We start from the raw sequence: 22,419 nt of genomic DNA, 5'->3' as shown, positions 1-22,419 counted from the left end.
TGACATAGATATGCTTAAATCAGATAAGCTTCATTTGTAAATTACTGAAGACACAATTACTTTGTAACCAATCAAGCCACAGCTCACCACTACTTCTCATTCATGCAAGCCCTGTAATATTACAAGTAGCCCAGACTAGGAATGAAGTCATTAAAATGGGATTGCAGCAGACTAACTAGCAGCATAAAACATCTTAAATAAATGCATGTCTAGATGCACCCTGCGTCTCCTGTTGATTCCCCTGGGATGTGCCATACACTTTCAAAACCCTCCTCCATGGAAGAGGCCAAAAGAGGGTGAGCAAGCAGGGACTAAGGTGATATGGGAAGGGAACTTCAACGCCCGGCGTCACAGCGTGGTGGGTGCTCTGCCACGGGGCACGATGGCACGCGTGGTTACTGATGCCCCATGCCTTCATTTCTGGTGCCTTGCAAACTGCGCGCTTTCCCTTGGCTACGCTGAGCTCGTTGCTGAGTGGCAACTACAGGAAAGCAGTTTCCAGCTAGGCGGCCAGCGCGAGCTTTGCATTATAAGCAGGGTAACGCACAATTAGAATATGTTACTAGATCTGCACATCACTAATTTCAGTGCGTGGGGAGGACAGCGGAGCAGGGGCTGCTCAGCTGTAGTCCCGTCTCAGGCTCCTTCCCTGCATCCCAGCGGGGCGGTGGAGCCAGCCTGGGGTGCAGTTATTCTGAGCACTCAATCACATGGTCTCAGAAACATCTTAAACTCTGCCCAGCAACGCAGCCAACAGCTTCGCCTCAAAATAAAACAGCCACCCAGGATCTCAGCGTGGCAAGAAAGCCTCTCGTCCAGCCGAGAATATAGGAACTCTGGTACCCAGCAAAAATGTCCGACAAAACCCCCTTCGAAACGGATATGCTGACGCTCACGCGATTTGTTATGGAGAAGGGACGCCGCGTTAAAGGAGCGACAGGGGAGCTGACACAGCTGCTCAACTCCATGCTGACTGCCATAAAGGCCATTTCCTCCGCAGTCAGAAAGGCAGGCCTTGCCCACATGTGAGTCCTACCTAGCGATACGGGGAGGAAGAGGAGGTAGAGAGACAGCTGCTTGCACAGCAAGGCTGGGGAGTGGGCAGGGATTCATAAATACATTCAAAATGTCTTTTTTAAGCCAAGTGACTGTAGGCGTGAGGTCAGAGCCTGGATTATCAAGAGTGGGAAGCGGGAGATCTCTCTTTCTGGAGCATTTTGATATTGGGTGCAAGATAGGCATTTAAACTAACTGCTGTTCTGTAATATTTTAATCTAAAAATGTAAGTCAGAACTTCAATGCACTGCTCACCTTGTTATCCCTTGTAAATGTTGATACTGATGTATTCTTAAATCTACTGTGAATTTGCAAAATATCACAACATGGTATTTTTAATGCAGAGTATCACACCATGATATTTTCTGCTAACATCCAAGCCTGGTGCTCAGCTGTGCAACTCAGGGCTTGACTTATCTTGGGAAGCTGATGTTCTGCCTGACTGCAGTGTAAGTAATGGTCTAAAGCAACAGCCCTGGGAGAAATTACATGCGTTACCATGCATGAGTGCATTTCCCCTTCCTTCCTCAAGTAGTAGCAGAGTTACAGGTGGGGAGTTTTAAAAAGCCCTATATGAAAAACAAACATAAAAATTTGACATCTAGTGGTTTAGCAAATGGAATAAAGAATTGCGTTAGCAAAGCCTGGTATGAACCGAGATGTTCCTCACACAGCAAGGTGAAATGGACATCAGTGTCATTCTTTTGATGGTGATCTATCTGAAACTGTTCAGAGAGCTGGAACATCCTAATAAAACTATGCATTTAAAATATACAGGTTTTGTTATGTATTGAAATATTTGTTTCTGTACATACCTGTGTATGTACGTATGTATGCATGCATAAAAAAGACAGGAAATATATTTGTGTAAGTGTAAATTTTTTAAATTTTTTTTGCCATGGAAACACCAAAATGTATGACACTCTGGTTCTTTTTGTGCTTCTGTCGACTATTTGGTTGAGGTTCTCAATGATCTTTGTAAATCATGAATTCAATGTCTCAGTACTATCACCCTCACTTTACAGGCAGGGACCATCATATGTAGAGAGGACATGATACATACTCAAAGTTAACAGCAGCATCAGGCTCCTATGCCCTAACTGTTAAACTATACTTCGTACTTACTAGGTGAAGCTGAGCTGTTTTGCCTCCCTGACTTTTAGAGAAACAGTTGCTTTTATCTCATTTTAATCTTTCAGTATGCAACATCAGAAGTACTTAGTAAGTGGGGAGAACCTCTGTTTGATAGACTAGAGGTGGAATAGCCACCTAGTCGCCAGAACACGCGCCTACTGTGCTTGATGAATCTTCCCTTCAGAAAGAAAACATCCATTAAGGAGCAAATGTCTCTTTCTACAAACAAAAGCTTCAGGTGATGAACGAGAAATATCTAAAGTATCCATACACAGAAGTGAGTAACTTGCGCCATTCAAATTACTGCAACTAACCGTGAAATTTCAGAAATGCCCGTGGTAAACTTTCAATCACGGTGACTGGCTTGCCTACATCTGCATCTGTGAAGTTAGAGAGCTCTGATTTTTCTAGCCCTTCTAAACAGGAGACTGTGAAGTGACTTGTTTAACGTTAAAGAGCTCAGCATATATTTTTAACAAATTTGCCATTCAAAAGTAAAGGAGGACCTTTTCCCAAGCCATAGACTTAAGCTGGGAATGTGCCTGAAAATGCACTAACTGGAGAATGGGTGTTTAGCACTCCCTGAAAATCATGGTCCTTTCCAGTATCTCAGACTTGGCACTCCAAAAGAGAGTGCTCAAACCACTCAGTAATTCTGAAAAGCTCAGGCAGCTTTGAGCTTTGAGTAAGACAAAAAAAACCTACCCTGCCCCCAACTAAGGCCTGCTGCTGACCAGTATCCTAGGGACTAATTAGTTACCCCTTTCCCCTTCTTTCTGCCTCCCCCCCATAATGAATAAAAATGATGTATCTATTCCCTGTATGATCCCTTATACTTCTAAGATGCCCAGACCATGTACATTAGGTCTAAACAGTGCTTCCTCAACTAGCAATCTCAGAAATACGTGTACTACTATATATAGTACTATGCATTATGATATAGTACATCATTAGTATACTGCTAAAATCAGTATAGGGAATGGAAGCATCATTCTAATTCAGCTGAGGATCACCAAATAAAACAGACCTTGATCCTGAGATACAGTTCAGCATGGGGAATTATCTGTGGGTGTCTTTAAAACTTCTGATTTTGGCGTGGCTGGGGACTGAGTGGACGTGGGTTGAAGGACCGTCACAAAGCTCTGAGCAGCCAGTGGCAGAAAACAATGCAGATGTTAACTGTCCCTTCTCCTTCCTCAAAGCTGATGCCAGCTGCTTTGTGGGGCTGCTAGGGAAGCCTGGCACCCACCAGCCGGGCTGTGGGCCCTGGTCCTGTCCTGGAGACCATCCAAGCAGGAGCAAAAGGATGCTGGTAAAGCCCAAAAAAGAATGCCATCACCCTTTCTCTTTCTCATGCACGCTTTTATGTTCCAGCAGCAGCAGGAACTGTCTCCTAATGCATCTTAGCAGTTTAATCCAAAGGTTAGAGGTGTGGGAAGATGAGAGGAAGGAGCCGCCCTGACTTTTTTTTTTTTTCCTAAAAACCTGTAACATTGGCCTCCCTCAGGTTTCTTGACATTTTTACTTTTCTGTAGGTTTGGTATAGCTGGCACTGTGAACGTGACTGGTGATGAAGTGAAGAAGCTGGACGTATTATCCAACTCCCTGGTGATTAATATGCTCCAGTCCTCCTACAGCACCTGCGTCCTGGTCACGGAGGAGAACAAGGAGGCCATCATCACCCCGAAAGAGAAGCGGGTCTGTGCAGCTCCTGCCTTCAGGGGGTTATCGGCTCAGGCAGCAGCAGGTGGCACTCTTGTTTCAAGTATGAAACCTGGGGCTGGCCCCAAACCCAACCCTTCCCGGGGGAATTCAGGAAATTTGCACCATTACTGCATTGTCTTGAGTAGTAACTGTGGTGGATGGAGTGGTTTCAGCAGCTAAAGGAGATGGGGAGGGTAAAATTACTATTAAAGTTTTGTAAAGGTGAGGGGAAATAATTATTTTGGAGCTTGTTAACACACCCCAGATCCCAGGTGTAAGTGTACTATTACATTCCCTGCCTGCCCGTGTAACGGTCTTGGATTACATTAATATTTAGGCAAGATAAAATGAGATAAGAGGCTGGCCGAACTGGGGTTTATGTTACACGTCCAGAGGAAACACCTGACTGCTTCATCAGGCTTGCCCCAGGAGAGATCCTGTTGCAGCAAGATATTGCTCATGCTGACGTAACCTACCCTTTCCCCAAGATATCTTCTTTCCACCTTCTTATCATCAAATCTCACATCACAGGCAAATCCTTTCATTCTGAACAAAACAAAACATATTAACTTGAGGAAGATGCTGGCTTCCAGAATGAGTGACTTCTTTTTCTTTTGAGCGATTTCTTGCATTGCTTGGCAGCAGATGGCTGTTCCTCTCTATCATCAGATTTTGTGCTGTCTGAGCAGAAACGTGCCCTCTCCCATTTCTCTGGCAGGTCCTGCAGGGAGCGGGTGTTGTGCTGCAGGGCCAGCTGGGCCAACAGTGCAGCCTTCTCTGACAAGCCGTGTCAGGCATGCCTGAAGGGATAAACGCAGTCATAAAACATGGGTTTTGTCAAGCAAAAAGAAATAATAGCGCAAGACTACATATCGTTTAATGCTTCCCTTGCCAATTCTGTTTTAGGGTAAATATGTGGTGTGCTTTGATCCCCTCGATGGCTCATCCAACATAGACTGCTTGGCACCAATAGGAACAATATTTGCTATCTACAAAAAGGTAAGAGGATGAACAAAATGCACATGGCATGATTCACTTGGTGAAAGCAAAATGTCTTGGGTATATCAGCTTGCTCAGTTTCTTTCCTAGGTCCTTTGAGTGTCTTTGGGATCAACAGAGCTTTCGAAACAGTAGAAGAGGTAACACTTGAGATTCACAAGTGCTAAAATGCTGCCTAAATTCCCAGAAAGGGGACACTTAGCCCCATGAAATTGTTAGGTGGCAGCACTCCCCCCCTCTCCAGACACAGAGGGGCTTAAATAAAACCCTCTCACCATCAGGCAGCCGGTTAGCTCCTTCAAGTGGTGCTTTACTTGCTTCAGGAAAGCTGAGGGGTGTCGCGGTGCCTGCGAATGACAGCAATTTGTCTTCCTGGGTACAGACTGGGGAGGGCTGACAGTCACTGCCTGGACTGTGTCATGGTTAGCAGTGTGGTGGCCTCCTGGTGCGAGTTGCTATGCCTGTTACGGAGGGGAGTGTCTAAGCCGATGGAGGCCACCTGAGGCTGAAGGAAGCAGTCACCTGCAGCCGCCAGGGCCCTGCCAGCACGTCTGCTCCCGTGGGGCTGCACAGAACAGCAACTGCGCAGCCGACTAACAAACATTAATAGTGAGAGTCATGCCAAGTCTTGTGATTCGACTGCTAATCTCCCAGCAGTTGGTGTTTTTCCTAAAGCCTGAGCTCACAGTCATATGACTACGGGAGACCCTCAGCCATTACTGTTGTGAAGCAACATTTACCGTTCTTGTGACTGCAAAGAAGTCTTTGCAGATTCAGGCGCTACAATTCAAACATATGAAGATACGTTTTTAAAGTATGCTCTCATCTTTTAACTCATCATTTTCAACTGGCTAGTCCTCTTTTTTTAGATTTCTGGTAGGCTATACACTAATCATCACTGTTGAGAATATTCATCTACTAGCAAACCACATAGTTATGGCACAATCTCAACAGGGTCATGGCACAAGCCAAGTGCTGGCGTATGGCTGTCCACGCTGTTAATGGTTAGTGCAAACTCACGTCACAGATGCAGCCCAGGCCAGACAACATTGAGACGATGCCTGGGTACGGCTTGTGGAAAGAGCAGCCCAGGGACTACCTCCAGTACCATCTACCGCCTTGGTTTTTGCAGGGATGAGAGCTTAGCTGTATGGATGCAATCCATGCCACATGCCCTTATGGTAAGCAAAGGGGCCCCTACCCTTTTCATTTATCTCTCTAAAGATAGCCTAAAAGACTACAGCACCTCCCAACATTTACAGTAGGCAATAGCTGCATTGTCCACTGTTCTTAAAGGTAGTAAGCACCATCTTACAAATACTAAACATTAGCTTTCTCTTTAGAAATGTTGTGTTAAGTTACTCTGCCTGGCTGTAAAGGCAAGTGCTCACCGTGACTAACATAGCTTAGCAGGTTGAAATACAGGTTAGATTTCTCTACCATCTTTAACTCACCTGCTAATGTGTGTAGAGACCATAGACTGCCCAGTCTTCCCTAGGATTCTGCTTCAGAATAGAAACATTTCCCAAATAACAATTGTCATTCCTAAAACCTCAAGTTTTCAGTTCATTTTCTGATCTTCTCATACTTCTTGTTGTTCTAATATATATTAACATATTTGTTGTAAATACTGTTTCTAAGTGACTGGATTTCATGTGGGTGGATACCCTTCAGTGCTAATAAAAAGAAAATTATATTACTTTGTACCAATGCTTCATATCCAAGTGAAAACCCTGCTGCTAGGATGAAGCACAGTTTGTCAATTACAAGAGCAACTTGCCAGTTTTCCCTGGTAAGTTAGAAACAATGCTGAATTTACAGACTTTCACTTGTATAATTCTTTCCATTAAAACGGTGGCAGGTACCATTGCCTCCTGCCAGAAAAGCACTGCATCAGTTTCTTAGCAAAAATGACCGGGAAATAAATACCGTATTAGGTTTATTAAATTTTCCACCTGGCTTTTGCTTTCTGAAGCATGGGGGGTGTAGTTAAAAAGACAAGAAACGTCAGAAAAGTGGGGCTGAGGGATGAGCTTTGCTGAATCAACAGAAGTCAGAGCAAGGGATAAGACCTTGATAGTCACTGCAGCTGAGGGGCTCTCAGCTGCTGGTGTGTCAGGATGTCGTGGCAATAAATATTTTTTGCTTCGATTCTTCCCAGTTTTTCATGCCACTGAGCTGAATCTACAGCTCTCAATTCATACTGCACATATACGCTATGAAACTCTGCTGCTTTGTTTCATTCTGGTTTTAATTTGTAACTTTGCCCAATGCCTCAGGTTTATTTTACTTCCTCCCCTGCACTGTCATGAGGACAATGTCCTCCCCTCCACGTAGTCCCTTGTGGAGAAGCTGTAAGAATTCAGGGCAAATGCAAAAGATACTCATGAAATATGTGATACAAATGGAGACCTGGAAACCAAGTCCTTCCAGAGCTGCTCCCAGTGCTGATTAGAACTCCTTCATGTGATGTGGGCAAATCATACATGCAAAAATCTTCACACTCAGCTATCACCTGAGGCCACCCCTATAGCCAGACTCTGTAGACCTTGTTTCATCTGCTTCACACCAACAATGAGCCAAAGTGACTGTGTCAATGCTTGTCAGAGCTTTTCTGCAGTTCCTCTGCCTATTTCAGGGCCTTGCATAAGGACTTCTAAAAAGATTTCACTACCGCCATCTCCTAGTCAAAATATAATAGAAAGGAAATCCATCTGTGCACCAGAAAGAAGTGAAAATATTCAGCAGCTATCAGAGTCTACTGGCCAGCTTAATTCCCTGGTTTGTTTCACAGTACATGGTACTTGGCAGGACAAAACTCCTGCAGTCCTAACAAAGAATTATCAGCTGATCTCTAGCTTTTTTGCATTCTGACAAGCTCTGCAAAATGTTTGTTTGAGGCTGAGCTTTTTTCCTTCCTTTTGGAAGCTGGCTCTTGGAAACACAGATGGAAAAACAAGTGAATTCTGCCCAACTGTCCGTCTCCCGAGGGAGGAATTCCCCTATTTTTTTCAGAATAGTCAATAAATATGTGGTTTCTCAGACATATAAACATAGAAAATGCTTTTAAGAGGTAGGACTGAAAAGCTCATCTCAGAAAAATGTATTTTAAATCAATAACATATGTAACCAGCAGTTACGTATACTGTATATACACCATGTTCTATAAAACAAACCTCTTCACTGTATTTATACAAAATTATTCTTTATTTAATGAGGAAAGCATACAAAAAGCTAGGAGAATTATAATATGTTTGCAAATAGTTGTGTGAATGTATGTTTAATTCTGCATTTAATGTTGCAAATAATTAGTCTACTGTAGGCAACCATTGCTTTTGATGTTGAGATGTATGTACCATGGCAATACATTTTTGAAAGAGGAGATGCTATGTACAGCATAACAGTTGGTTCTGTAAAAGATTGTTTAGCAAAGGGTTAGCCACTAGCAGTCAGTATTCAAAGCTCTGGAATATACAAACAGGGGTTTTAACTAGTCTTCCTTCATTATGTGCATTATAACCTCTCTGAATAAGAAGCTTGACATAGAATAATTCCAAAAGACTGCATACCAAATATATTTGTACATGCTATATTTCAGCTCCTATGAAAAGCTGGTTGGCAACTGGATTTTTTTCCACAGAATAACTTTGCAGAATAATAATAATAAAAAATTCTGAGCAAAATACAGCTAAAAACTGTAAGCGAAAGTAATAAAAGTAATAAAATCTTCCAGCTGAAAATGAAAACATTTTGATGTGGAATTACTGTCTTCATATGCCAAGAAAGATGTAGTTTTGGTGTCCCACATCTCAGTTTTGTCTAGATGTTGGCATACATCAAAGAACAGGATCCTCAGGTTACCCTTAGCTTTCCACCTTGCTAGGACCCTGATGGGCACCTGGAAAGTGCCTTGCCACGCAGCACAGCAGAGAATTTCTCTGTTTGTTGGAGGAGGAGTGTTTTCCTTTGGAAAATATCTGTGGAAAGCATTCTTGATTTTTTAAGGAATTTACTCAATATTCGTCAAAAATTTTATTTCCTACACAAAAGAGTCTCCACTGATTTTTATTTTTTTAACCAGATATTTTTGGCTAGACCTGATATTTCTATTTAGCTGCTACTCAATCTAATTAAGCCCATGCAGTCACTGAGGAATTGTCTGAGTTTGGAACAACAAAATGCTAAGCCACGTTCTGAAGAAAGGATCTGAGGGGGTTCTCATTTTAATTCCTTGTGAACAACCAACAAAACATCCACAGAAGACCCCCCACAACAGACAAGCTTTTAAAGAAACGTTAGTATCAAGCATTCCCTACCTCCTTTGTAGTCCCAGGAGGTGAAGGCTGGAGCCAGTCCTCCCAAATACTCTTGGCTGTTCTCCTTTCTTACCCCATCAGTCAAACTCTTGTAAGCCGTGGCTGAGGCACACCCCCAGAGCTGGCTGGAAATATTTGCATCAGGTCTCCTTGGGCTATTGTTGTTCAGTGATAACCAAAGTGCCAAATCAAAACACAAGCCAGAAATTGATTAAAAGCATGAAGTAAAATGCCGTGTGAATGTTCTGTGTAGTTATATACACATACCTGCACATACTCACACACTACACATGCAAATGCAGTTGTTCTTTTATATATAATATGAACATTTATATCACTTCAATTACCCATCTGTTCACCAGCAAGACAAATGCACAGTCTTGGTTCCATTGTGTTGCACCATCTACCCTTTTATTCTGCATTACTGGAAGCAACTTTTCTGTAATGTTAATAACTGCATTCACCTCACAGTTATTCCCTCTGAGGGGTGTCAGTATGATAGCTTATGTTTACATTGACAGAAAATTAGTACCTCTGTTCTGTCTCAGATTTCTGATGATCTTGAATTAATAGACTGGGCTGTAATGCTAAGGTATCAGCTTTGTTGCAGGTATCATATTGATCGCATGACATGTATAAAATAACAAACTCTCAATGTCCTGTCCCAGCACGAGTACATACTTGTACCAAACTTGCCCTGAACTAGTGGTTTCAAAGGCCTGCATAGATACAAAAAGGAAATCTGCCCCACATTACTATTGAAGTGTTGTTTTTATTGTTTCTCATAAGAATTTAACCTTCAGTCCAACGATAATTTTTCCTCAGGAAACAGACAACGAGCCCTCTGAAAAAGATGCTTTGCAGCCCGGACGCAATATTGTTGCTGCAGGCTATGCCTTGTACGGCAGTGCTACACTGGTAGCCCTCTCCACGGGGCAAGGAGTGGACTGCTTCATGCTCGATCCGGTACAGTCGTGGTGTTAATCACATTCCCACTATCTTTTAGACCTTTCCATGCGTGGGTTTACTCATTTCTTTACTCCTTGTCTCTGTAATCTAGGCACTATACACAATTCATTTTTTCACCCACATCCTGGAGCATCCCACCTCCACCTTACAAGTATTTAATAATACACGAGTATGTGGGTTGCAATACCTCTGATTTTTCCACTCGGTGAGAGTTAAACAGTGTTTGAAACCCTGTTCATTCAAACCAGACTGCTGGTGTTTACAAACACTTAAAAAATTTACCCTGAACAGTGTCTTTGCCTCCACTTAAAAGACTCTGCTTTTTTCTTGTTCTTCCATTTTCTGTCTGTAGAAGACCCTCAGCATGTTAAGTGTTTAGCCTGGGGTAAGGACCATTTTTTGATACAGTTCATGCAAAGTGATGTCTTCTTTCCTGAGTGCAATTTAGTTTTATGTCTACGTCCTCTAAGTTGCATACCCAACAATTTGCAAAAGCACAGCCATACCCATACAATCAGACATGTGCCACCCTTCAGTGCCCAGACCAGGAGCCCAACAAGTGTTGCTGGAGGAATGCAGGAAGAACACTGCTCATTTGAGAAACCAGCATTAGATGTGGGCAAAACATGGAGGGGGGGGCTGAGAGGGTGGGGATGCGGTGGGGTGGGGTGGTGATGAGAGGATACATTATTATCAAAACTCCTTTTAACCTTTATAAATAGTCTCATTCCAAGTGGGAGGAACTGGGAGCTGAACTGCTCTGATTAGAGACGGAGGAAGAGAAGGTGGAAATTGCACTCAACCTGCCGACATCAACACCTGGGGGTGGCCGACCACATTCACTTTAAGATATTTAGGCAAGACAGGCAAGAAAAGTTCAAAGATCAGACGGCCATTCTTAATTTGTAACCTTATGATTTGTGGACAGAGATTCACAATCCATCTGCTTTCAGGGCTGACTAGTGTTCTTTTGGTATGCTAATAGAGTCAAATTGGGTTTTGTTTATAGTACTAATATGACAAGTTTTCATGAACTTAATGCAGATTCTGTGCTTGCTGCTCTCTTTGAAATACTGTGAAGTCATACACAAGACTAGTTCTGAAAGGACCAAGCTGTGCTAGTGTTTCTGCCTTGTCTAGTGTGACAACTGTTACGGAAAATCAACAAAATTTTCTGCTGCTTGCTAATAGCCGGTCTATCCTGTTCTTCTGTAGGCTCTCGGTGAATTTATTTTGGTGGACAGAGATGTTAAAATCAAGAAGAAAGGGAAAGTATATAGTCTCAATGAAGGTTATGCAAAGTATTTTGATCCTGCAATGACAGAATATTTACAAAAGAAGAAATTCCCTGAGGTAAGAAAATATTAGCACTGTACCCAATGTACTGTGCGCTGGCGCGCTAGCAAGCACGCAGTCCTGACCGATGGAAAAGGATTTGAAGGCCTCACTGAGTTCAGCCCCATCTAAGCCTTTCATGCCATCAGGTCCATTTCGGGTATATGTCTGGTTTTTTCTAGTGCCCTGATGTCTTTTATGACTTAAGACTTCAGTAAGTAAATTCATAGCTTGTTTGTCACTGTGTGGAGGAAAATGTGCTGTATATGAAGAACCAGGTTCTTCAACAAAGCTCTGAAACTGTGCTAGCAACATGTGGGGGTACCCTTGTTTTCTAGCTTATCTGAATATGCAGCTCAGTCATATGTGCAGCTAGGCATTTGGGGCTCGATTCCACATACTGCCCAGAAGGTGCTTGCAGGGATCTGGGTGGCATCACCTTCTCCTTCCTGTACATGCTTGCATCTGAGAAATGCAGTATCACTCTTACACTGTCTATTTGCATCACATGGAGCACAAACCAACCCATAGACTGACAAAAGCCAATGGTCTGAGGCACAATTTCACTACATTCTGTTGTTAAGGGGATTATACTGTATCTCTCAGAGACGTAAAGCTGAGAACATCCCATGTCTGATGAACTTTCTCATGTGGACATACAGCTCTGGATGACCTCTAGTCAGTGCTAGGAGGACACAACACAAGCTCTCAATGTGGAAAGCCAAAAGCTCTCTAGAAAGTGTGGTGGTTATGTGACCAGTAAGTCATAACAAAATGTCATGATTTAGAATAGCTCAGGACTGAATTTGTCCAGGAAACTCGTTGTAATGCTCTTCCTGTTAAAAAAAAGCCATAGGATTATTTTTTAAGCTGTAAATTGTCGAGAATACTTACACAGGGCTCATGTACAAATCAGTGTATCCAGCAGAAAACTTCAGGGTGCTGTACCAAGTAAGAGTTTAAACCATAGTCCTGTGAGAAGCTCCTTCTGAGCTGAAAATCTGAATTTACTACATTGGATATACCTACAATCCTGACCTCTTATCAAAACCTCTTTTCCACATTATCAAGATTGTAGCTACAGAGGGTGTCATATCACAGCATTTTAAATATATTAATTCTGAATATTTGAAGTTATTCTGCAACTTCGAAGTCTGCTTTCAGTCCAGCTGTGAGAGAAGCAGAAAACTCCTCCAGCTGGGAAAGAGAAGGAGATCTGTGCTTCTCACTCTGCTCACGTTATGCTGCTGAGCTATGTGTTCATTATAATGCACTAACACCGGATTTATTAATTTGTGTTTTTGCAAACCACCAAAGTGTTGTTTAAAGTAAAACTGTTAAACAAATAGTTAACCCCAGGCAACTATAAAAAAACTGTAGAGATTTCAAACTCAGGGGAAAGACCAGAGTTATTTCACTACAGGCTCGGTGAGGACAGCTCTATCATGTGATTCACTAAATCCTGTAGGTTAGGGCATACAGGAGAAACCTCATTTGCAAACACTATTTTATCTCAAATCTGTGCTTCATTTGAAGAGAACCTATTGAAAGTATTGTTGCACTAACGCAACAGAAGTTGGCAGAACGTGTTTTTGTTACTGTAAAGCAAGCAGCACAGTAGTGCATTGGTTATTTGGGGCAGGGGAAGCCTCCTCAGGGATGCTGAGCAAGCACATTGCTTTGCTGCTCTGAGACGTAGGGTTGTCTGCGTGAGAAGAGACAAGGCACCAATGTTATGGCCACAAAGCACAAGGAAGTGCCCTACCCATCTGAAAGCTTGTTATGAACCCGAGTTTTGGAAACAGCATAACTCAGTTCCTTGATTTAAAAAGGACATTATATTTGCATTGTGAGAGGACATGAGAAAGAAGGTGTTGCCACTTTTCTATAGCATGAAACCTGCTTCCTGGCATCATCTGTAAGCCTTGCCAGCTACAGCTACACTGGTGATGCTCCCACCCTCCTTCCCTGCAGTGCCCAGGTGGACCATTACACAGCTTTGGTCTTTTGCCTTTCTCTCTTCAGCACACAGAAGGGCAGTGGGGGGTATCTGCTGGACACCCTCTGCCTGTGACTTCAGGAGGAACTGACATGTGCCTTCTTACTCAGGCAGGCCACTCTCACCCTATGGCCTTCTGGCCACTAGAAGCCAAGAGACTCAGCATTAATCTCAGCTACTTGCCACTTTCTTATCCCTTTTTTCCTTTGATCCTACTTCTATTTCCTCCTTCCTGTGGTTCTTGGTCAACAGACTGTTCAGATGACTCTCTAACATTGCCACAGAAAACTGAAAAGTTAAAAATAAAACAGGCAAACAAAGTAGGATGTTCTCCACAACATGTCCCAAGTACTGTATCTCTGTCATTGGCAACCAAATATTACAGATCAACCGTTTATGTGGAGAGGAGAGATTTTTCCCTTACTATCTAACAACAGCATCCTAGATCAGGCAGTTTAGACTACAAAGCCATGTTGACCATCAAAGTTTCTTGTGGACCATCATTCACCTAAGGCATCAATTCCAAACTAAAAACACCGGAAAATTGTTGCTGTTCTGCCGGTCAGCTGTAAATCTCCTACCATTGTTATACAGATCTTAGTGGGAAATGTTTGTCTAGACACGTCTTTTCTGGAATGAGAGTCCAGAGTAAAGCTGATTTTTTGTTAAGCATCACAAAATATCCTACTGCTTAACTGTCTTGAAGAGCAAGCTGCTGTTTGCAAGGCTGCCTGTAATGCAACACATTTACTCCAGTCTGCACTATATAATGGGCACTGCTGGGCCAGAAATTGTTTCTGCACAAATTTGACTCTAACTCCTTCCCAAAGTGGGTTTTTCTTCCAGTAATGCTTGCAGGGCCCTAGCCTTTAGCTGGCACTGGCTCACTGTTGGTAGAACTCAGAAACATGCTGTGGGCATTGTCATACTTTGCTTTTCTACTTATTTTTATCTTTGCTTCCTACAGCCACAAGAGAAGTTGAGTCTCATCACAGCTTGTTGATTGAGAGTCATGCAATGGAGACTCCCTGGTTAAGGATTTGTATTAGCAATGCCATCAAAAACTTATCATCAACAGCACATTTCAGCATGAAGCATTGTTCTGCCAGCTGGCCTGGCTGTGCCCAAGTGACATAAAAAAAGCTAATAAACCCACTGTTTTTGTCACTGTATCTGTATGTGGAGTGAGGGATGCGGGGTGTTGCTGCTGTAGTCTGTAGTAAAGACTTTTTTCCCCCCACTCTCCTAGTCATCATAGTTATGCAAGAAAAACATGGTCCTGTTCTGCTGTGGAGGAACATAACTGTCAGAAATGAGTAGAATAAAGAAGTAAAAAAGTGACTTCTATCACATTGTGAAGAAAAAAATCACAGGACCTATCTAAGACATTTTTGTTCCTTTGGGTTAAGCAAGAAAAGCAGCAGAAAGGGTGAAAATAAGAGCAATCACAAGTTTACGCAAACACCATGGACACCGACCAAGGGAACATCAAGGTTCTCCAACTGTTTCATTAGCATCAGCTGAACCAGTGCAAAGTGCTCACTAGGCAAACACACAGATTATCATTACTCAGAACTCAGGATGAATCTCCCTAGCATTCATGCTCTGTTATTTTGTCTGAGAAGAAAGCCTGGGCAATTTGGCAACACACATGCAACACCTATTAACTTTCTCATCTGTAAGAAAAATACATGAGTGACCAAACTAGAGAAACAAGAAGTAACATTTCTAGTAACTGAAAGGACTATTTATTCCTCCCATGGAGGTAGCTGGATGCTAAGAAGGGAAGTGAAAACTTTATTTCAGTCTGTGGTTCAAGTGATATTTGTACCAGAATGGAGGACTTTCTCTTCTGTATTTTTCTCAGCACAGTCTCAGCATTGTATTTCTAGCAGGTGAATTTCTATTAGGGTAAGAAGCAACTAAAACTGTCAGTGGCATCTCATCAGCTTCACATAACACTGTCCATGTACACATAATTGTGTAAAAGACCTGCATGTGAATAGGAAATCTAGCATGTCCCAAATGTATCTGATGACTTGTACACAGGTAGCTCAGCTGTGCAGCTCATGGTCAGTAAATTTTATACATGTGGGTTCTAGACTCCTTATTTGATAATAGAAGCAGTCCTTAGCAGTCTGTTTCAGGGCCTGCTTATGGTCAATATGCTATGACTTTTCTTAATGTTTAACAAACTTTTCTTAAGACTTGCTTCATCACCTTCTGAAACCATGAAAGAGACCTCTTCCTTTGACTGTATTTTTGAAGGTAATTTTAGACTATAATCACATCTTTCCCTGAAAATTGTCTTTTCTTAAACTGCAAACTTGCTTTGGTCTCTCTTTAACACCTCATAAGGTGTTTTGTTCTGAACTCAGATTTTCACAGTTGCAAAGTCACAAGTGCAAACAGCTGTGAGATGCAAAAGCTATCATTTGAAGTCTAAATATGTAATTATTTGATGGTAAGCCGTGAAAAATAAGGGATTAAATACTTAAAAGTATTGTTCAGTTGTCCCTGGAAATAATAGGGCCAGGTTTAAACAAAACTAATTATAAAAGCTCCAGGCTGTGTCTTACCCATTGAGTCTTTCATACTTTGTATTGTTTTCCTCTGAATTTTCAACAGTTCTCCTAATGTGTACAAGAAGAAAGAAGCATGGAAAACAGCACAACTACAGTTGAACAAGGGTTGTTACCTTAGCTGGAACAGTTCTCTGTTCCAATTTTACTACCAGCTGTATCAAATATCCAAGTCTTACATTTAGTGGCTTAGGACTCAACTTCCTACTGTTGTGTTGCATTATACTGTGTAAAGAATCTTTTCCCATTTTAAAAGAGAGTAAACATCAAAACCTCACAGTTGCATGGAAGAGTTTGAAAAAGTGATTTCAAAATATAATGATGTTTTTCTCTATCTGTGTTTTTTCCTCCCACTTGTGGTTTTTTTTCTCCCAGCTAATCTCATGATTTTGCTGGGAAGGGTGACTAACTTGTGATGTCTGAAGGTCTTGGAGCTAGCATTGCTGAACAAGTTTTCTATCTATTTCTCTCAATCTAGTATCAGCACAAGGAGAGCTTTATAGAAAGCACTAAGATCTTTTATTAGACAACTGATCCAGGCAGAAAAAACATGCAGAGATCTTTTCAAACTTGTAGCATTGCAATACACAAATATATATGTGTACTAAATGTGCATGAAGTCCCATCCTCTATTAATTTTCTGGGAAGGTGCAAATTCCTCCTCTACTTCATTGAAGACAGAGTGAGAGATATTAAATGACCAACAGACTTCTTGGCATAGTAGCTTCAGAAAGCTTTCCTTCAGTTTACATTTGTATTGTGTATCTCTCTTTCACAAAGGTACGGTGATACATTGCTTTTCTCAGGTGGAACTTATTTGGTGTATATAACTTCTATTTTTGCAAGACACCTTGCTTGTCTTCTATGTTTCCTACCTTACCATTTTTATGATCAGCAAACCTGAGACTGATATGAATACTTCCCTGATTGCTCTCACTAAAATGACCTCTCCTTCAACAAAATTAATTTCTAAGCTGCAAGCAAGGAAAACCACATTCATTAATGAATTGCTATCTCCCAAACTAAGCTGCAGAATGAATGCTATGACCAATCTTACAACTTGACAAATAAGCTAGAAGGAAAAAGCTGGAGTCCTCTGGGAATGTCCTCTGGGATGTGTAGCAAAAAGTGACACCTCTCCTCATGACTTGGCTTAGGAACCAGTGAAGGATCAGCAATCAAATGGGTACATTGTTCTGATAATGTGAAGAAGTTTTCACACACTGTTTGCAGGCCTTCCTTTTTTCACAGGCTGGGGGTTGATACCAAATTGTCCACTTAAATTACAGGCACCCTGGTTTCCATACTGTGAGTGCAGCTCTTTAAAGTGCTTATTTTAGAACCCCATAGACAATCACTACATCTTACAAAAGGCTAATCTTCAGGCTGGTTTAGGCAGTACAGTGTCCATAAGCAGCCATTGATTTAAGCAGCTTTAATTCCTGTTTTATAACAAAATTACATTTTGCCATGCTACTAGCTGTCTAGCCTGGTAGATATAATGCTTTATGTTTTTCAGGATGGCAGTTCCCCATATGGTGCCAGGTACGTGGGCTCCATGGTAGCTGATGTTCACCGTACATTGATGTATGGTGGGATCTTCATGTACCCTGCTAATCAGAAGAGTCCTAAAGGAAAGGTAAATCATTTTACTTACTCTCTAGTGAACTTAGTCAACCTAATACCTCTGGTTTTCCTGGAGATGTAGAGGAATAGTTTAGATATATAAACAGATAACAATTTTCCACCCCTGGAGAAAATTATTAATGGACGTGATCGTCAGCAATCGAATTGGCAAGAAATTCGGGCAATTGCCAATTTAGGCCAGAAATTTTCCTGTGTGCTTTTATATTACAAACTACTAAAATGGTTTTCACTGCAAGGGCTTTATTCATTTATCTAAAGAGAAACATTCCAGTACCATAGAAACCCATCCAGATACCTAACCACAACTGGCAGATACAACACAGGCCTATGGAAGACCTCTACACTTTATACTGGCAACTAGAGTCCAGGTGGGATATGCTGAACTCCAGACAGGGTTTTGTCCAATGTTAGACAACCAAGTTTGCCTATGTAACGTTTCCAAAATGTACTGAGCTTGCTATCACAAGCCCTGCAAACACAAGCTTCTACTAACTGATCTGAAAAACTCTGTCAGTGGATGGTGAGTTTCATGCATGCTGAGATCAGTATTCTGGGAAAAGATCACTCCCATTTGGATGCCTGTACAAAACAGACTGTGACTTAATGCAATGCAATGCAGTGAATCCCTGAATCTGCTGGGCCATGGACCACAGTCAGCCTCAACTTTTCTCCTGTAACACCATATACCCTGATTATCAAACTTCTTAACAAATATATTTTAAAAGAGATCTGGTTATACAGCTGATCTATGGAATATATGGACCACCAGTAACCTGCAGGTCATCCTTAGGAAATGGCTCAATGCATAATATATTAGTCATGTTGTTCTGACTTCAAGACCTTCTTCTTTCCTGGTCAATACCATACTTAAAACCTTCTACTCAAATGTTTTTGTATCCTTGGCTGGTATGTACAGGAATCTGCCCTCATAAAACTACTTGCCCTATCTCCCACACTGGTATCAGAACATCCTGATGTCTAGGGACAGAGGACTACTGATTCCATCCTGGTGAGCACGTATTTATCATAAACACAGCAGATCCAAGTGGTCTGTGAAACAAGGAGAACAGGAAAAGAACTCTCTTCAGAATACACAACAGAAAATATCTACATGTTTGTCCAGGCAAATTTGATTTAAATATTTGATACATCATCCCAGAAAACACTCCGCCCCCCCCCCCAAAAAAAACCCAACCAAAAAACCCAACCAACCAAACCGCCATTAAATAGTGTTGATCTGTTTGTGTAGCAGAGCAAGAGACAAAAAAGGAATTTGCTGTGTGTGAGAGAAGTGGGTTTGCTGACTGGCCTCTTCAAATTAAACTTTTTGTTTTGAAATCTGTGTTAAACCATTGTTGAAGAGAAAAGATGAGAAATAGGACAAAAGAACAAATGTACAAAGCACTTATATAATTTTATAGAAATCAAGATTTCTGCAAGAGTTAGCCTACATTGACTGCTGGATTCATCTATCTTGCACTCCCATAGTAGAGAAAGCAATGAAAGAAGCAAAACTGTATTATCGTTACAAATAAAAGTTTTCTTCTTTCCTTCTCAGAGTGCATGTGTATGTAGTTCTTCTCACACAAAACTCTTCTTGTTGGAGAGATAATGCCTTTGCGGCAGGTGCCCTGATCATCATTCCCTTGAAAGACAGTCTATGCACTTGGATAGAGAGCTGAGAGGAACCAAATGTCACTGGAATTGATTCAAAGGCTTTCAAGCAAATGTAAATGACATGCATGTAGGCCCCAGCATACAGCGCTCCTTCTTTAAGTTAAAGAAAGAGAACAAAATGCTTAATAAGCAATGCAGAACCAGCCAAACAGATCCTCTTTTCAAATCAGATATGTTAAATAATATTTTTTTATGAACTTAAGGCTTATAGTTCTCTATTAGGTGAAGAATGTTAAAAACTATCTGAAGACAGAGACCATCTGAAGACCCCTGAGTGCAATTGCACCACTAGCTGAAGGAAAACTGTTTTCCTTAAGCCATGTAGTCACAGTTAAGCAAGAAGAAACTCAGCACATGGTTCCACAGTGGTACCACTGCTGTTTTCTGGCTCATGATCCAAAAGTTGGCCAGGCACTAAGGGGAACAATGAAGGTTATTGGTCCTATGTTGCCTGCCAGATGGAGTCCTTGTACCTGAAGTAGCACTTCAGTGGGCTTTAAAGATAAGAATGAAGGTAATATGCACTATTTAAGTTTGTGATACATCATGGTTTTATTATAAACAGTGTGATAAAGGAATGATGGGTAGTAAAGTCCTGTGTCCGACTGTTGTAGTTTAACCCCAGCCAGCAACTAAGCACCACGCAGCCACTCACTCAATTCCCTCCCGCCCAGTGGGATGGGGGAGAGAATTATGAAAAAAAAGTGAAACTCCTGTGTTGAGATAAGAACAGTTTAATAGAACAGAAAGGAAGAAACTAATAATTATAATAATAGCAATAAAAAAACAATTTTAAAATGACAATAATAATAATAATGATAACAAAAGGGTTGGAATATACAAGTGATGTACAATGCAATTGCTCACCACCTGCTGACCTGTGCCCAGTCAGTTCCCAAGTGGCAATTCCTCCCAGGCCAACTCCCCCCAGTTTATATACTGGGCATGGCATCACATGGTATGGAATACCCCTTTGGCCAGTTTGGGTCAGCTGCCCTGGCTGTGTCCCTTCCCAACTTCTTGTGCCCCTCCAGCCTTCTTGCTGGCCAGGCATGAGAAGCTGAAAAATCCTTGACTTTTAGTCTAAACACTACTTAGCAACAACTGAAAACAACAGTGTGTTATCAGCATTCTTCTCATACTGAACCCAAAACATAGCACTATACCAGCTACTAGGAAGACAATTAGGTCTATCCCAGCCGAAACCAGGACACCGACCCATTTCTTTGTCTATATACAGTTGCATTCCGTCACGTTTCCTTTTCCCCAGAAAACAGGCTCTCTTTTGCACCTGTGAAAAGCCCTTTAAACATAGTATGTACTAACATTGTCGCACATGAGTGCTTCAAAGACTATCAAAGATTCAACTAAACGTACAGAAACAATGTCTGTTAAAAAATAACCAGCTATCATCTATGTGCTTTTAAATGTAGAAACTTTTGGCATGTGCCAGATAAGTCTGCATTCCACCGGACCATAGGCACCCCAGGGAAAACATTTTTGAAGATGTGAACAGATATCAGGTCCAAACCAAAACTGCCTCCATACCAAAAGGGAAAATTTGCTTTTAATAGTTACTGCAGTTACTTCTGAAAACAGTCACTATCCGGAGGAGTTCAGGCCACTAATATCTATTCACGTTTCTGAAGAGCAGCAATCAAATCCTGAAATTTGAAACTGGGAGCATCAAGTTTCAAACTCCAAAATATCCTGACCAAACACAATGTGATTACCCCAAGCTTTGAGGTAACACATAAAGCCTGTACATGAGAAGAGATTTGGGCTTTTCTTTCCCGGTACTGTTAACTGAGCTGTCTTAACTGTTTTGCTGATGTCTGTGGGCCCAACAGCTACTTTTGACTTTTTTGACAAAATACAGCTTCACTGGTGCTGCACATCAGTATGTCAGCTTGGGAACAACGGTGGTGATGCTTGGATGCAGGGTCAGTACACTCTTCCTCAAAACAGAAGGTGTAAAGGGAGGTGAGAGGGGGAGAGGGAAGAAGGAAGGGCAGACTGAGAGACATTGCTATCTAGGTCAATTGATGTTTGGTAAAAATTTTCCAAAATCACAAAAGGAAGGTTAGGTTCCTGTAAGTCCTTTGGTGTAATTTCCCCCAAAGGCAATCATGTGTTCCCTCTTTCTTTTTAGCTCCGACTTCTCTACGAGTGCAACCCTATGGCTTTCATCATTGAGCAGGCAGGTGGGGTAGCAACTACAGGGACTGAGGCGGTGTTGGACGTGAAACCTGAGAGTATTCACCAGAGAGTCCCTCTTATCCTTGGTTCTCCAGACGACGTGCAAGAATACCTTGCTTGTGTACAGAAACACCAGAAGAGCAGCTAAAGGCTTCTCCACATCAGACCTTGCTCGTTTGTCTTCAATCTACAGGAAAAGCTGTACCTTTCAAGATGGTGGATTCTAGCAATTAGCACCCATCTCTCAGTGAAAATCCTACTTTATGAGAACTAGAAAAACAGTGAGAATGGTTGATGGGAAAACCAAAAATTTCATTTGCAGACAAACGTAAAAATCCTTTAACTCTGATTTATGCAGTGCAAAAGTAGAGACAGAGGCCTGATTATTAAACAGAAGTGACTTATTTTATATAATATTAACAAAAGGAAGTGGATTGTGTCAGTACCCCCATTTGATCTGAAGCTTTACATCTGATATTACATGGTTGGCATTGTTTGACACAGGATTGTCACATCAATATTCGCAATGCCATTATCTGGATTTTCTGTCAGAGGTGTTGTTGCAGTCGCTTTTTATCTTGACAGCCCTGAGAAGACCAAAAGTCTCATGCTGTCTGAAACAGTGTTTTTAAGCTCCAAATTATATATGTCTTCAGTAATTAATAAAGATAAAAAGGCTGCAATGTTGCCAGGGTATTTCAATTCTTATAAGAACAGGAAAATGCCTTGTGCTATTTAGACAGGTAAGCTTTAATGGCACAAATTACAATAAGCCATTGCTATGGATGTGACACTCAAATCA

At 41.6% G+C, this 22,419-nt stretch overlaps 1 protein-coding gene across 1 annotated transcript; it reads left to right on the top strand.

The window, feature by feature from the left end:
- The first annotated feature begins 238 nt into the window (after positions 1-238).
- Positions 239-21,815, top strand: LOC104832466 (fructose-1,6-bisphosphatase isozyme 2). Its single transcript, XM_010568669.1, has 8 exons — positions 239-296; positions 779-1,025; positions 3,726-3,888; positions 4,801-4,893; positions 10,035-10,175; positions 11,394-11,531; positions 17,614-17,733; positions 21,571-21,815. The coding sequence occupies exons 2-8, from the start codon at positions 853-855 to the stop codon at positions 21,763-21,765; spliced, it is 1,023 nt and encodes a 340-aa protein (XP_010566971.1). The 5' UTR covers positions 239-296; positions 779-852; the 3' UTR covers positions 21,766-21,815.
- Positions 21,816-22,419: the final 604 nt, after the last annotated feature.

The sequence above is a fragment of the Haliaeetus leucocephalus genome, unplaced genomic scaffold (assembly GCF_000737465.1).
Source record: "Haliaeetus leucocephalus isolate CR32 unplaced genomic scaffold, Haliaeetus_leucocephalus-4.0 Scaffold251, whole genome shotgun sequence".
NCBI classification, from domain to species: domain Eukaryota; kingdom Metazoa; phylum Chordata; class Aves; order Accipitriformes; family Accipitridae; genus Haliaeetus; species Haliaeetus leucocephalus.
Note: the sequence above shows the minus strand (reverse complement) of the source record. Positions and strands in the feature narration are given on the sequence as shown.

What these genes read in the sequence shown, in the direction of transcription:
- LOC104832466 (XM_010568669.1), top strand. Translation starts at nt 853, where the DNA reads ATGTCCGACAAAACCCCCTTCGAAACGGATATGCTGACGCTCACGCGA. An exon ending in TCACCCCGAAAGAGAAGCGG is followed by an intron (nt 3,889 to 4,800) that starts GTCTGTGCAGCT and finishes ATTCTGTTTTAG; the next exon opens with GGTAAATATGTGGTGTGCTT. An exon ending in TATTTGCTATCTACAAAAAG is followed by an intron (nt 4,894 to 10,034) that starts GTAAGAGGATGA and finishes ATTTTTCCTCAG; the next exon opens with GAAACAGACAACGAGCCCTC.